The sequence below is a fragment of the Urocitellus parryii genome, chromosome 15 (assembly GCF_045843805.1).
Source record: "Urocitellus parryii isolate mUroPar1 chromosome 15, mUroPar1.hap1, whole genome shotgun sequence".
NCBI classification, from domain to species: Eukaryota; Metazoa; Chordata; class Mammalia; order Rodentia; family Sciuridae; genus Urocitellus; species Urocitellus parryii.
Window position 1 is genome coordinate 42,552,159 of NC_135545.1, and position 15,694 is coordinate 42,567,852.

General features: G+C 40.8%; 1 protein-coding gene across 3 annotated transcripts in view; it reads right to left on the minus strand.

Annotated features, from left to right (window-relative positions):
- The window catches only part of Ranbp10 (RAN binding protein 10), a 68,735-nt gene that overhangs the window by 39,150 nt on the left and 13,891 nt on the right, over nt 1–15,694 (minus strand). For all 3 annotated transcript variants that reach the window (XM_026413229.2, XM_077792907.1, XM_026413228.2), the window contains exon 3: nt 5,553–5,605. In XM_026413229.2, the coding sequence (XP_026269014.1) occupies nt 5,553–5,605 (53 nt within the window). The remainder of the gene's footprint in view (nt 1–5,552; nt 5,606–15,694) is intronic.

A 15,694-nucleotide genomic window follows, 5' to 3' on the forward strand; every position in this document is an offset into this window, starting at 1 on the left:
TCCAGTGACTACTCCTCAGAGAGTTAGGACTGAGCCCCACCTCCCAGTCCTCCTTCTGTGCTAGGCATAATCCATATACCTAGCTACAGGTGACCTGCAGAAAATGGCACAAAGGGCCCACTGCTGGGAACCAGATTGCCAAGAATAAAAGATCCTGGAAAAGAAGGGCTGCCTCTTCAACTCAGAGCAGACCTGCATCCCTGGGGGAGGAGGGCACTCACACTCAGCATTTGCCGCTTCTCAACCCTGCTATTCCCCACCACTGGCCATTTCATTCTAAACAGCTCAGGAAATCACACCATGGGTCTGCAGATTCCAACAGTGCAACATGCAGGAATGGCCCTCTGATGCTATACTCAACACTCCTTGTAAGATAAAACATAAGGAGAGAGTACACATGGTAGAGGGAAGGTACCAGAGAGGCTGTGACAACTAGGCAGTCAGAGCAAATCCCATTTCACAGACTATTTCTTTACTTAAAAAAAAAAAAATAGCAAAAGCAACTGAAAAACCAAGGGCTGTGTTCATCCTTTCCTTTAAAACTTTCTTTTTGGAAGGACAAATGGACAATCGCCCACATACTGAACATCTTAATGCAGATTCAATAAATCACGAAAAACAAATATGGCAAGAAAAAAAACTGATGATAAAAATTAATGTGGGGGCTGGGGTTGTGGCTCAGTGGTAGAGTGCTCGTCTAGCATGCATGAGGCACTAGGTTTGATCCTGAGTATCACATAAAAATAAAAAAATAAAGATATGTGCCCACCTAAAACTAAAAAATAAATATTTAAGAAAAAAAATCATGGGGGCTGGGGATGTGGCTCAAGCGATAGCGCGCTCGCCTGGCATGCGTGCGGCCCGGGTTCAATCCTCAGCACCACATACAAACAAAGATGTTGTGTCCGCCGAGAACTAAAAAATAAATATTAAAAAAAAAATCAATGTGAACTTGAGCTCTGAGACCACAAGGCAAGCACAACTGCTCCTGTGGACATGTTAATACAGAAATACAAACTCCTCTTTCAAAAACACAATACGGTTTTGAATTCCTCACCTTCATTCAACCAACCCCAATTACTAGATGCCTACTCAAGGGCAGCAGGACTATCCCATTACAACAGGTATAAAAGATCCCATGTCCTGCAAAAAACTGAAGTTGGTGCACAGGACTGGCCATGTGGGGCAGTGTCAAGGAGTCCAGGAAATCCTACTCCCTGCTGCCCAGCTCCTGGGGGCTCAGGAAGGGAGGACAAAGAAGAAGTTCAGCAGTCTTTCCTCTGCCCTGTCCTGGGAACCTTCAGACACACAGTTCCTCTTAGCTAGGTTTTGTCCCTGTTCCCCATGGGAAGGCTAAAACCAGCAAGGCTGATAGTCCATGTCCATGCCTACAGTCAGTGCCCACAGCAGTAGCCTCCCTCTCCTTCTCCTGTTCCCACACTCTCTAGCACACCTTTTCTCAGCTCCAGTTAGAGTCCTGCAGCGGCTGCTCTGCCACTCTTTTTTTTTTTTTTTTTGGGGGGGGGGTTACCAAGGATTGAACTCAGGGGTACTTTGCCACTGAGTCACATCCCCATCTCTATTTTGTATTTTATTTAGAGACAGGGTCTCACTGAAATGCTTAGCGCCTAGCCATCGCTGAGGCTGGATTTGAACTTGCGATCCTCCTGTCTCAGCCTCCTGAGCTGCTGGGATTACTACTCTTATAGGAGGATTCCACCCACCATCTTCTCTGCACAGCACTAGTCATCTGGCCCATGGCTGCTCAAATCTTCCAACTCAAAGTCCCTGACTTGGCACAAGACTCCAGGTAAAACCATTTCCAATACTCTTTTCACCTCTGGTATACAAATCTATAAAACATAGATGATTTTTTTTTTAAAAAACCCAAGTATATAGAAAATTATATGATAGATCAGGAACAAATCCAATACTATATATTTTATAAAAACTTACTGCAATTGAGTATAAATCACCAAGTACTTGTTTAGAGGCAAACAATATTATATTTCCTGAAAATGATAAAATAAAGTGAGATTCTGCTAATTAAAGATATAATTCGTGGGCTGGGGCTGTAACTCAGTGGTAGAGCACTTGACTTGCAGGTGTGAGACCCTGGGTTTGATCCTCAGTGCCACATAAAAATAAATAAATAAACAAATAAATAAATATATTGTGTCCATCTACAACTAAAAAAATTTTTTTTTAAAAAGATACAATTTGTGTGTATGCAGTGCTGAGGCTCCAACCCACAGTATCACACATCCTAGCCAATTACTCTATCACACAAATACACCCTTAGTCCTAAAATGTAATTAAATAATGTTCAACCATGTGAGAATTACAGAGCAATTTACTCTCTTCAAAGTAATCTTAGTAAGCAAGAAATTTCAGAATAAAGAGTGTAGTAAATATACTAAAATGAAAACCTAAATTGATAAATCAAAATTTATGAATAAAGAAAAATCTAAAAGAAATGTCTAATGATAAGCATTTACTCTTATTAGCAAATATTAAAATATGATAACATAATTATACCTAGAATGAGGGGATATAATGTAATAATAGTCAAAGGAAAGATGGATAAGGAAAGCAAAAGCAGAAGCATAAAGCCTCAACAAAATACTAGCAAGATGAATTCTGCAACATACAAAGAAGACTCTAATAAAACATCAATGGGGCTGGGGTTGTGGCTTGGTGGTACAGCACTTGCCTAGCATGTGTGAGGCACTGGGTTCAACCCTCAGCCCCACATAAAAATAAATAAAGGTATTGTGTCCATCTATATCTAAAAATGTTTTTAAAAAATCAATACATAGGGGCTGGGGATGTGGCTCAAGCGGTAGCCCGCTCCCCTGGCATGCGTGCGGCCCGGGTTCGATCCTCAGCACCACATATCAACAAAGATGTTGTGTCCGCCGAGAACTAAAAAATAAATATTAAAACTCTCTCTCTTTTCCTCACTCTCTCTCTCTCTCCTCTCTCACTCTCTCTTTAAAAAAAAAATAAAGATATTATGTCCATTTACAACTAAAAAATGAAAATATATTTAAAAAAAAAAAGAAAATGATATGGTGGTTGGGCTGGGGTTATGGCTCAGGAGGAGAACGCTTGCCTAGCATGTGTGAGTCACCAGGTTTGGTTCTCAGCACCGCGGATAAATAAATGAATAAAATAAAGATCCATCAACATCTAAAAAAATATTTTTAAAAGTATTTTTAAAGGGCTGGGGATGTGGCTCAAGCGGTAGCGTGCTCGCCTGGCATGCGTGCGGCCCGGGTTCGATCCTCAGCACCACATGCCAACAAAGATGTTGTGTCTGCCGAAAACTAAAAAATAAATATTAAAAAAATTCTCTCTCTCTCTCTCTTAAAAAAAAATTCTCTCTCTCTCTTAAAAAAAGACTTTAAAAAAATATAAAATGTTTTTTTAAATAAAAGATAAGTTCTATTTTATACATTTGTAATAAATAACCCAAAAATGAAATTAAGAAAACACGTTCATAGTAGCATGATGAGTAAGATACTTGGGAATAAATTTGACAGGCCTATGGTAAAATGTTTGCCTTGCATGTGTGAGGCCCTGAGGTGGACCACAGTACCACAAAAAAAGAAAAGAAAAGAAAGGAAGGAAGGAAGGAAAAACATTAAATTGAACCAAAAAAATGCAAAACTTACACCCTAAAAACTATAAAACATTGCTGAAAGAAATTAAAGTAGATCTAAATAAAGGGGGAAATATCCCATGTTTATGGATCAGAAGAATGAATATTTTTAAAATGGCAATACTTCCCAAAATGATGTACAGATTTGATGCCATCTTTATCAGAATCCCAGCTGACTTTTTTTGTTTGGGGGGAAAAAGGGAGTACTAGGGATTTAACCCAGGGGTGCTCTACACTGAGCTACATTCCCAGCCCTTATTTATTCTAAGACGGGATCTCACTAAGTTGCCCAGGCAGGCCTTGAACTTGCAATCCTCCTGCCTCAGTATTTATACCAAGTCCCAGCACTATTCTTTTTTTTTTTTTTTTAGAGAGAATTTTTTTAATATTTATTTTTTAGTTCTCGGCGGACACAACATCTTTGTTGGTATGTGGTGCTGAGGATCGAACCCGGGCCGCACGCATGCCAGGCGAGTGCGCTACTGCTTGAGCCACATCCCCAGCCCCACCAGCACTATTCTTAATAAAAAAAAAATATATATATATAAGATAGAAGCAAGAAAAGAAATGTCCTGCCCCTGTCAACAGTACAGTCATGCCAGGCACATGATGGCACACACCTGTAATCCCAGAGAATTGGAAGGCTAGGAAAGAGGATCACAACTTCAAGACCAGCCTGGGCAACTTAACAAAAATTTATTTAGCCAACAATTCAGGATTGCTTATACTGCCATGCAATAATAGGCTTTAATAGTTACTTATATATTAAGCCAAAAAAGCTTCTTTTCTGCATTACCAAAGCAGAATAAAAGTTCAAAGGGCACACTGAGCTCTTGTATAACAGAGAACAGCAACACACAATATGAAGAGGTCAAACCTACCATGCACATTCTGATTAAAAACAAAAGACCAGCTTTCACTCAGATCACAGTTTAAAAAAAAAAAAAAAAAAAGTCAGATTCCTGACAATTAATTGAATCCTAAGCAACTGTAAATTGCCAGTCTTTGAAATCATCCAATTATAGACAAATCTGTGGCTGATATCAAACATAAATTGGAAAAGACATAAAAGTTGAGGTGTTATTCCCTATTGGGAAAGCTAGTTGCCTTTTCTGTGTCACAGCACAAAGAATAGAGGATTGGGGCAAAATCATAAAATCTTTACATACCTCCACATTGATATCAGAGCAGTTTACAATATGTCACTTCTGCACTCAAGGGACAAATGGACTTAGGGCCATCATCTGGAACCTATCAGCTCATGGTGGAGACTTCTGACTCCTCAGCTGTGCTCAGGCCAGGACCAGGCATGAGCCCCACTGGGCAAAAAATAGTTGAAAAGGTATGGGGCTGGTAGAATAAGAACCATCTACAGGTCCACAGCATTTCACTAATCCAAGGCTGCTGTCAACTCAAGAGCTACAAACTCAGACATCTTAACTCTTATCTATTTGTTCAGAAATCACCTCAACCACATTCCACATGGGAAGCCACTTAAAGATCAAAGTCTTTAACAAATAGCAGTAACAAAGAAGCCAGGCTTGAAGTACATGCCTCCCAGTACATGCCTGAGTCCCAGGCCGATAGGCAAAAGTCAATGAGAGCGAGAGCTACTAAGGTGTATCCTCAATGGAGGCAAGCTCAGGTCACTTGGTTTTGACTGCAAACAGTTCAAATTCCATGAATGACAATCACTCATCAATTAATTTTTGGAATGGAAGGCCACACTATCTCAGCCTAATGGCCAATTTCAGGACCCTCCCCTCAATGGCTTGGCTTGAGATAGGCACCCAGCAAACAAAGTCCTTCCCAGCCTCTCAACTGCTGCTGTAATTTTAATGGATGGATCAGGAGAGCAAAACATATGTTCTCTGCAATAGTGACTCACCAGGAAGTCTGTTCATGTTGACTCCTTGAGCTGAGAGTCCTATTCCCATGTACCTTCAAAAAAGCACACACAAAAAAATTTGGTTATCAAGTGATTATAGATCTCCCATCTCAAATATTTCTTGTTAAAAGACAGAAAAAAAAATGAGAAAAGCAATGAATGTGGACTCTTTTTTTGGGAAGAGGGAGGATAGTACTAGAGGGTGCTCTAGCTTTTTACTGAGCTTTTTGTTTTTGTTTTTATTTTACTCCAATCTTTTCTAAATTTTTTTTTTAAATTGTAGATGGACGGGGCTGGGGATGTGGCTCAAGCAGTAGCGCGCTCGCCTGGCATGCGTGCGGCCCAGGTTCGATCCTCAGCACCACATACCAACAAAGATGTTGTGTCTGCCGAGAACTAAAAAAAAATAAATATTAAAAATTCTCTCTCTCTCTCTCTCTCTCTCTCTCTCTCTCTCCTCTCTCACTAAAATAAATAAATAAATAAATAAATTGTAGATGGACATTACACATTTATTATATTTATTTATTTTTATATGGTGCTAAGGATTGAACCCACTACCTCACACCAGAAAAGTGCTCTACCATTGAGCCACAACCCCAGCCCCTCTTTTTTTTAAGACAAGGTCTTGCTATGTTGCTGAGGCTTTGCAATCATCCTGTCTCAGCCTCTGGAATCACTGGAATTATAGGTAAATGCCACCACAACCAGTTGAATGTAGACTCAACATGCTAGTGGCTTTAAGATAACCTTTACATTTTGATTTTCTTTCCTTCCTTCCTTCCTTTCTCTCCTTTCTTTCTTTTTTCTTTTTTTTTTTTTTTTGGAGGGGGGACAGTGCTGGGGATCAAACCCAGAGCCTCACATATGCTTGGCAAGCACTCTGCCACTGAGCTTCACTCCCAGCTTATACATTTTAATTTCCTAATGGAAAGCATCTCAATGCCTTTACAGCTGGAGAAACACAAGGCAGTGTGAATAAGCATGAACCACTAGCTCTGGCTTCAGAGAAAAGTGTCTTGAAATCCTGGCTTCTAGTTGCTTGGCTTTTTTGGCTCCAGCTAAGGCAAGCAGAACCTATTTCTAAGAAGTACCTAAATATAATAGCTTGATCCTATGTTGTGATTAGCAGTATGTAATACAAGGTTAAAATCCACAAGGACAAGCTACTCTGCACCAAGGACCAGGACATAGAAAAAGTACTGCCAGGCTGATTTCTTTTACATTGTCAAGACCTCTTACATTGTCAAGACCACACAAAGCTTCTCTGGGTATGTCAAAACTCATTGCCTACCAGATATGGTGGCACATGCCTATAATCCCAGAAACTCAGGAGACTGAGACAGGAAGATTGCAAGTTTGAGGCCAGCCTCAGCCATTTCATGAGGCCCTAAACAACTCAGTGAGACCCTGTCTCAAATAAAAAATAAAAAGGGTTGGGGGTGTGGCTCAGTGGTTAAGCACTCCTGGGTTCCATGCCTGATACCAGAAAACAACAACAAAAAAAAACTCATTACTCATCCCCTATACATTTACCACTGGCCTCCTAGATGATACAAAACTGGGAGGTGGGGTGGCATGAGCCCCCCAGACCTCTTACTATTTCCACCTCAGGTGCCTAAGCAATTAAGTTATCCACAGCAAGGAAGGGCCCATGCTACAGCAACTCTCAAAGATGTCTGACTGGCAAGAGAGGCAGTCCAAAAAAAGGAATTGAATATTTTTTAGTCTTTTTTGTATTCTTTTCTTTTTTCATAGTACTGAGGCAAGTGTTCTACCACTGAGCTACACCTACAGGCTGGGCTGTTTTTGTAGTATACAAAGAAATAGGAATTTCCCCCAAGAAATAAGTTATCACCTTCTAAGAGTGAAATAGCAGAAATTCACACATAACACCTGATTCTAGCCACATGACTGTCAACCAGTAGTTGTGCTGAGAATACTCAAAACCCCCCAAAACTCCATTCAAGGAGGCAGCTGAGGTGTAGCCTTGTAGTTGCATAACAATGTGAATGCACTTAATGTAGCTTAACTGTATACTTAAAAATAATTAAAATGGCCAGGTGCAATAGCATACAAGTGTAATCCCAGAGATTCAGGAGGCTGAGGCAGGAGAATCATGAATTTGAAGCCAGCATCATCAACTTAGCAAGACCCTCCTCAACAATTCCTTCATCAAGATCCTGTCTTAAAAAATAAAAAGGGCTAGGGATACAGCTCAGTGGCAAAGTGCCCCTGAGCTCAACACCCAGTTTAAAAAAAAAAAATGGTTAAAATGGTTAATTTCATGGGTATTTTATCACATAAAAATTATTTTTAGGACTAGAGTTGTGGTTCAGTAGTAGAGCACTTGCCTGGCATGTGTGAGCACTGGGTTCGATTATCAGCACCATAGATAGATAGATAGAGAGAGAGAGAGAGAGAGATAGATAGATAGATAGATAGATGGATAGATAGAAAGAAAGAAAGAATAAAGGTCCATTGACAACTTAAAAAAATTATTTTTAAAAAGTAATTATAAGGGGGCTGGGGTTATAGCTCAGTGGTAGAATGCTCACCTTGCATTTGTGAGGCACTGGGTTCGATCCTCAGCACCACATTAAAAAAAATTTTAAAAATAAAGGTATCGTGTTCATCTGCAACTAAAAAATTTTTTTTTTAAATTTTTAATATTTATTTTTTAGTTCTCGGCGGACACAACATCTTTGTTGGTATGTGGTGCTGAGGATTGAACCTGGGCCGCACGCATGCCAGGCGATCGCGCTACCGCTTGAGCCACATCCCCAGCCCTAAAAAAAAATTTTAAAGAAAAAAAAACTTAAAATAAAGAGCTGGAATTGTGGCTCAGTGGTAGAACGCTTGCCTGGCATGTGTGAGGCCCTGGGTTTGATCCTCAGTTTTGCATATAAACAAATAAAAGATCCATTGACATATATAGATATTAAAAAAAAAGTATGGAGCTAGGGTTGTGGCTCAGTGGTAGAGCACTCGCCTAGCATGTGTGAGGCCCTGGGTTCGATCTTCGACACCATATAAAAATTAAAAATAAAGATATTGTATCCAACTACAATTAAAAAAATATTTTTTTTAAAAAAAAGCAATTATAAGGGGCATGGGGTTTTAGCCCCTGCCAGTGCTTTATCTGCAGTAAATGTCCTTTTGCTTTTTTCTGGCTGGCTGCACCTCCATATTTTGGGGAAGAAGCCTCTATCATTCAAACAGAAGACCAAACAGAGAGAGAAGGCCTTGACCCAAGTAATGCACTTGTCTAGCATGTATGAGGCACTGGATTCAATTCTCAGCACCACATATAAATAAATTAAATAAAGGTCCATTGACAACTAAAAAATAAAAATAAAAAAGCAATTATAAGCCTGACATGTTGGCACATGCCTGTAATTCCAGCAGCTTGACAGGCTGAGGCAGGAGGATTGCAAGTTCAAAGTCAGCTTCAGCAACTTGTGAGACCCTATCTCTAAATTAAACATAAAATGGGCTGAGCGTCCCTGGTACCAAAAATAATGCATAGGGTTGCCTTAATTTATCTATTTCTAAATGGTTATACATTTACATTCTGACTGTCCCTGTTAAAATTTTGCAAGGAATCTTTCCACAAATATTTCTCCATCTTGGACTATATCTTGCTCCCCCGTTGTGTTCTATACACTTATGTAGCTGTTTCCTAACCCTAACACTCCCAAGGTCCTCACACCATGATACCCCTGCCCCTGCCAGTGCCTTATCTGCAGTAAATGTCCTTTTGCTTTTTTCTGGCTGGCTGCACCTCCATATTTTGGGAAAGAAGCCTCTATCATTCAAACAGAAGACCAAACAGGGAGAGAAGGCTTTGACCCAAACACGTCCTCTGAAAACAACAATCCCCATCACGCTGGATAGAGATACCAGGCAAAGACAGACCAATACGTGGCCCTGATAACCTGGCCCACAGGGTTTAAGAGAAAGGAAGGGGAAAGAAAAACAAATAGTATTTCCATGAGGGAACTCCATAGCTCAAAGAAAATACATATTTTGGGGTTTTTTTGTTTGTTTGTTTCATTTTTTGGTGGTGCTAGGATTGAACCCAGGGCCCTGATTGTGCTAGCCAAGTGCTCTACCACTAAGCTACACTCCCTGGCCCTTTTTATTTTGAGACAGGAGCTCATTAAATTGCCCAGGCTGGCCTTGAACATGTAATCCTCCTTCCTCAGCCTCTAGAGTAGATGGGATTACAGGTGTGAACCATGGTGCATAGCTGTTGTTTTGTTTTAAAAGCATTTGGGACACAGAGTTGGATCCTTAAAGGTCAAAGACGTGACCTAACATACAGCCTGTACTAGACAGAACTGCTTAGCCCTTCCCAGAAACACATAAACTGCCTGCCAGAAGGAGCCAGCTTCAAAAATCATCAGGAGATGGAGCTGTGCAAGCCTGCTGGCAAGATTCCCATTAAATTAAATCTTGCACATTTTCCCAGAAAAATTGCAGCCCAAATAATCAGCTTCCTACTTTACATGGTAGAGGCTGCCAAAACTGGTCTCCATTCCCTTGATATCCCAGCTGACCAAGCAGCAGACAATCCCAACTGTCCTGCAGTCATCAATCTAACATAGTGCAACACAGCAAGAGGTTTCCCAAACTTGGATGCCAACACTCATCCAGTCCTGTTCAGAGGAACCTGGGCCTACTATGCCCAACATGGCATGTGGTCACACTCCTGGCATACAGGTTTCCTGACTCTAAGGTGAGCTTATATTGATATATGATTCCTGGGTGACCCTTCACTGCTTAAATCTAGTGTAATAGGGTAGGTCAAGGGTCATCCAAGAAGAGTTATGCTTGGTCACCAGCGACAGGTCTCTGGTTCTGCAATGTTCCGTGGGTGGCTCTGTGGGAACCGCTAAAGCACCTGTGCTCAAAATACAAGTTATTCCAGGCACCCTATATACCTGTAACTCAGGAGGCTGAGGCAGATGGTCATAAATTCAAGGCCAGCCTAGGCAACTTATCGAGAGCCTCTCTTAAAATTAAAAAAAAAAAAATGAAAAAGGCTGGGGAAGTAGCTCTGTGGTATAGCACCCCTGGGTTCAATCTCCATACTCCCATACTGCAAAAAGAAAAAAAATGTTTTTAAATACAAGTTGCTTAGGGAAATAGGGTTATAGTTCAGTGGTAGCAAACATGCCTAACATACATGAGGTCCTGATTTTGATCTCGCACCTCAAAAAACAAGAACAAAGCCAGGCGAGGTGGCACACACCTGTAATCCCAGCAGCTCAGGAGGCTGAGGCAGGAGGATAGCAAGTTCAAAGCCAGCCTCAGCAAAAGCGAGGCGCTAGGCTACTCAGTGAGACCCTGTCTCTAAATGAAATACAAAATAGGGCTGAGGATGTGACTCAGTGGTCAAGTGCCCCTGAGTTCAGCCCCTGGTTCCAAAAAAAAAAAAAAAGAAACAAAAAACACCCAAGAACAAGTTGCTCAGGCTTCCCCACAGGAAAAGCTTCCTCTACCTCTAGCAGCAAATCCTCAACACCTTCCTGTAGACTCTCTGCTCCCCAGGTAGGATAGTGTTTCCTACTGAATGCCTGGAAATCTTCTTACAAACCCCTGTCTCTCAACTGGAGAATCTTAGTGGATGAACTAAAGGTAGAGCATCCAAAAGAAGCCAACACCTACCCACATTTTGGCAATCTGCCACCTCCAGATATCAATGACACGGGGAGCAGTTCTACAAGAGCCCAACTTAAATACTTAAATGAGGCCAGAGCTGAGTCATGGTCCAAGGGGAAAAAGTTCCAACTCTTCAAACATTAGGTGATAGTAAGTCTTTTATAAAAAAGTAGGATGTTCTAAAACTACAAAAAGATTAGGCTCCTATCTTCTAGCAATTCTTCTACCCTAGGAGACAAAGATGCCCACTCTTATCACTTCTATTCAACATATTAAAAAGTTCTAGCCGGAACAATTAGACCAAAAAGGAAAGAAAAGAAAGAGTATCCAAACTGGAAAAAAGGAAACAAAACCATCTCTGTTACAGGTGACAAGAGACCACCCTAAATTCTACTACACACACACATACATACACACACACACACACACACCCCATATCACACCACACTACACCCAACCTGTTAGAGCTAATAAGTTACTATTTAAAAATGATCTTAAGGGCTGGGGATGTGGCTCAAGTGGTAGCACGGTCGCCTGGCATGTGTGTGGCCCCGGGTTCAATCCTCAGCACCACATACAAACAAAGATGTTGTGTCCGCCGAAAACTAAAAAATAAATATTAATTTTCTCTCTCTCTCTCTCTCTCTCTCTCTCTCTCTCTCTCTCTCTCTCTCTCTCAAAAAAAAAATGATCTTAAGAAGTCAAAATACTTACAAACTGAAAACAATATAGTGTTACTAAAACAAACTAAAGACAAAAATATAAAGATAGCCCTTGATTATGGTTTGGAAGGCTTAATCTTATTTAAGATGTCAATAACTCCCAAAGCAATGTACAGATACAATGTCATCTCTATCAAAATCCCAATGTCATGCCAGGCATGGCGGCACATGCCTGTAATTCCAGAGACTCAGAAGGACAAGGGAGAGTATCATACGTTCTAGGCTAGCCTCAGCAACCAGCAACTTAGTGAGATCCTGTCTCAAAATAAAGAAATAAAAAAGATAAAAAGACTGGGAATATAGCTCAATGGTAAAGTACCCCTGGGTTCAATCTCCAATGATGTATTTTGCAGAAATAGAAAAATCTATGTGGAATCCCAAAGGACACTGAGTAGCCAAAACAATCTTCAAAAAGAACAAACTGGAGGTCTCATACTTCCTTATTTCAAAACATTAATCAAATAGAGTAGTACTGGCATAAAGATAGATATATAGACCAATGAAATAAAATGGAATTAGAGCCCAGAAATAAACCCTTACATATAGGCAACTAATTATGACAAGGGTAATAAGACTATTCAATGAGGAAATGGCAGTTTTTACAACAAATAGTGATGGGACTTCTGGACAACCATAAACAAAGAACAAAGTTATACATATACAAAAATTTACCCTAGGTCAAAACCGTTAATTAGGATCAAAGGATAAAACATAAGGAATGAGAATATAACTTATAGAAGAAAACATAGGGGGAAAGTTTCACAAAACTGAATCTGGTAATGATTTCTTAAATATGATACCAAAAGCTCAGGAAACAAAAAATATAGATGAACTGGATTTCATCAAAATTTAAAACTTTTGTACATTAATGAACATTATCAACACAGTGAAACAACAGTGGAAACACATGAAATAAGAGAAAATATGTACAAATTATATATCTGATGATGGATATATATATATGGAACTCCGACAATTAAATAACAATTTAAAAACCCTGATTAAAAAACAGATGAAGGATTTATATAGATATTTCTCTAAAGAAAATATACAAATAGCTAATAAGTACATAAAAGGATGCCAGATGTAGTGGCACATGCCTGCAATCCCAGTGACTGGGGAGGGTGATGCAGGAGGATCTCAAATTCAAAGCCAGCTTCACCAACTTAGGGAGAAGGCCCTAAGCAACTTAGTGATACCTTGTCTCAAAATAAAAAATAAGAAAAGGACTGGGAATGTAATTCAGCACCCCTGGGTTCAATCCCCAGGGACAAAAAAAAAAAAAAAAAAAGGATACAAAAAGATGTTCAACTAATCATTCAGGAAAAATAAATCAAAACCGCAATAAGATACTTTAGGCTGCCAAAAATAAGACAATAAGGAAAGGGCAGAATGAAAACCCCAAACCCAAACATCTTCTCCTAGTCACCTAATGTATTACCTTTATATCTAAAGAACCAGAAGAATAACACTAGAGCATCATCTAACACTGTATTTCCTCTGGTGATCACTGGAGACATTTGAAAATGACCGAGTTTTGGGTAGCTGTTGAGTCATTGCTAAAGTTCAATAATTTAGTAAAAAGAAGTGCAGCTCTCTGCTTTCTGATTATCCTGTGAGCTGCTTCCCTCTGCCACACACTCCACCGTGAAGTTCAGCCTCACCTTGAGCTCCAAGGAATGGAGCTGTTTATGGATGGAGACCTCTGAAACCACACTAGGGAGACAAAGATGAATTTAACATGGTCCTTAAAACCTCTAAATCAGTTGAGAACACAAAGTGACCTAAATGAATAAGCTAATACGATGATGATATTCGTGGCTGACTTAGAAGTGGTGCTTCTCTAGAGCCCTGAGGAATGGAGCCAGCCTTCTACAGACAGACCTAGGAAACCTTGAGCCCTCTAATAAACGTTACCTCCTCTAAATAAATAAATTAATAAATAAAATTTGAGATACATTTCTCTTTAGAGAGACCTTGAGGATATTCTTGCCTTCCACAAAGATCCTACAACAGAACGGTGCTGCAGACACAATGGTGGGGGCATAGACTCTGTACTGACAGTATCAAGCTGGGATGAGCCAGAGAACCAAAGTTTACTGACTCAAAGAGGGAGACTCACTAAGAAAGTGAAAGTTGAGCTAAGATCTGGTAAAGGAGATGAAAGGAAAAAGAAGAAGAGCCATGCAGAGTGTGCTATGCAGAAGCAGCAGAATGTACGAGGCATACAGGCAAAAAAGGAGTCACAGTGTAGCGTAACAGGCTGGGCATACCTAAAAACAGCCAAAGCTGGAATAGGAAACGGGCTGTGCATGCATAGCCTGCGTGCTTGCTTAAGGAGTTTGAACTTCAGGGGGAGGTTAATGGGAAGCCACAGAAGGGGTGTAGCAAGGGCACAGCTGATCAAACAGCCCCTATCTGGAAAATGGATTGAAGAAGCAAAACTGACCACTACCAAAGTCATCCCAGTAGAAGATGACAAGGGTTAGACAAGGACAAGACCAGTAGGGACAGAATGATGTGGACAGAGCCAAGTGTTCTCTAGAACATAGTGAACTAACTCTGGAGGGGAGGGGCTTGAGAAACCCAGGACATTGCCCAGCAAAATCAGTCGCTAGAGCAAAGTCAATTCTCTGAGACCACTTGGAAATCCTGGAGCCAAAGTGCCCAGTCAAAATCAGTAGTGGTCATTCCCCAGCTCTGCTCTAGCCCTGGCATTGACAGCATGCACCAACATTTGAATAAGAAACATACTTGCAAGGAGCAAATATGTGGAACACTTCCAGATTCAAATCTCACCTCTTCCCTTCTATTCACCATGGATCCATGGGCACACCACTTGGCCTCTCAGGTAACAGCTGTTTCAACAGCTATTATCATGAGTCCAGAGAGCCCTCAGTGCAGCCACTCCCCAGGATCAAAGGAGAAGCTGGGCTTGTTCTCAAGAAGGAAAGATGGTAGATGACTATTTGTACGACCTCATTCTGTCCACTAATTCCACAAGTGTAGGCTCTTCCACAATCTGGTATATTAGGTCATTCTCAAAGGCCTGAATCTTGGGACATCTAAAAACAAATGCCTCTTTACTTGGAATTGCCAAGGAGAAAGGAGATGAGCATTTGCTTCCTTGTGCTAAAGGGCGAGGTTATACTAGGAACATCAGAAGATGCAGGCTGGGGCTGGGGATGTGGCTCAAGCGGTAGCGCGCTCGCCTGGCACGCGTACGGCCCGGGTTCGATCCTCAGCACCACATACACACATACAAAGATGTTGTGTCAACTGAAAACTAAAAAATAAATGTTAAAAAAAATTCTCTCTCTCTCTCTCTCTCTCTCTCTCTCTCTCTCTCTCTCTCTCTCTCTCTCAAAAAAAAAAAAAAAAAAAAAAAAAAAGAAGATGCAGGCTGTCCTGGGCAGTCTTGCAGGGAGGGAGGTAGCAAAGGCTCCCACACCCAGAGCAGCTAACAGAATAGAGAAAGCAGTCTGGTGCCCCAACACTTCACTTCTCCATTGGCCTTTCTTTTCAGGTAGCAGGATATAGCTGAGAAGCCTGATGGGATGGGAGCAGGGGAATACCCCACAGCAGGACTGACAGTAAGGCAAACCCATCTGATTTACCCCTTCTTCTATACTGCAGCAAAATGGAGAGGAAATACCACTTGTCAGAGAGGTGACACCGCCAGGAAGTACAGAAAGACAGCAGACAAGCTCTTTATAACCCTTCAAGCCCAGGATCATAAGTCGGCCTCTAACT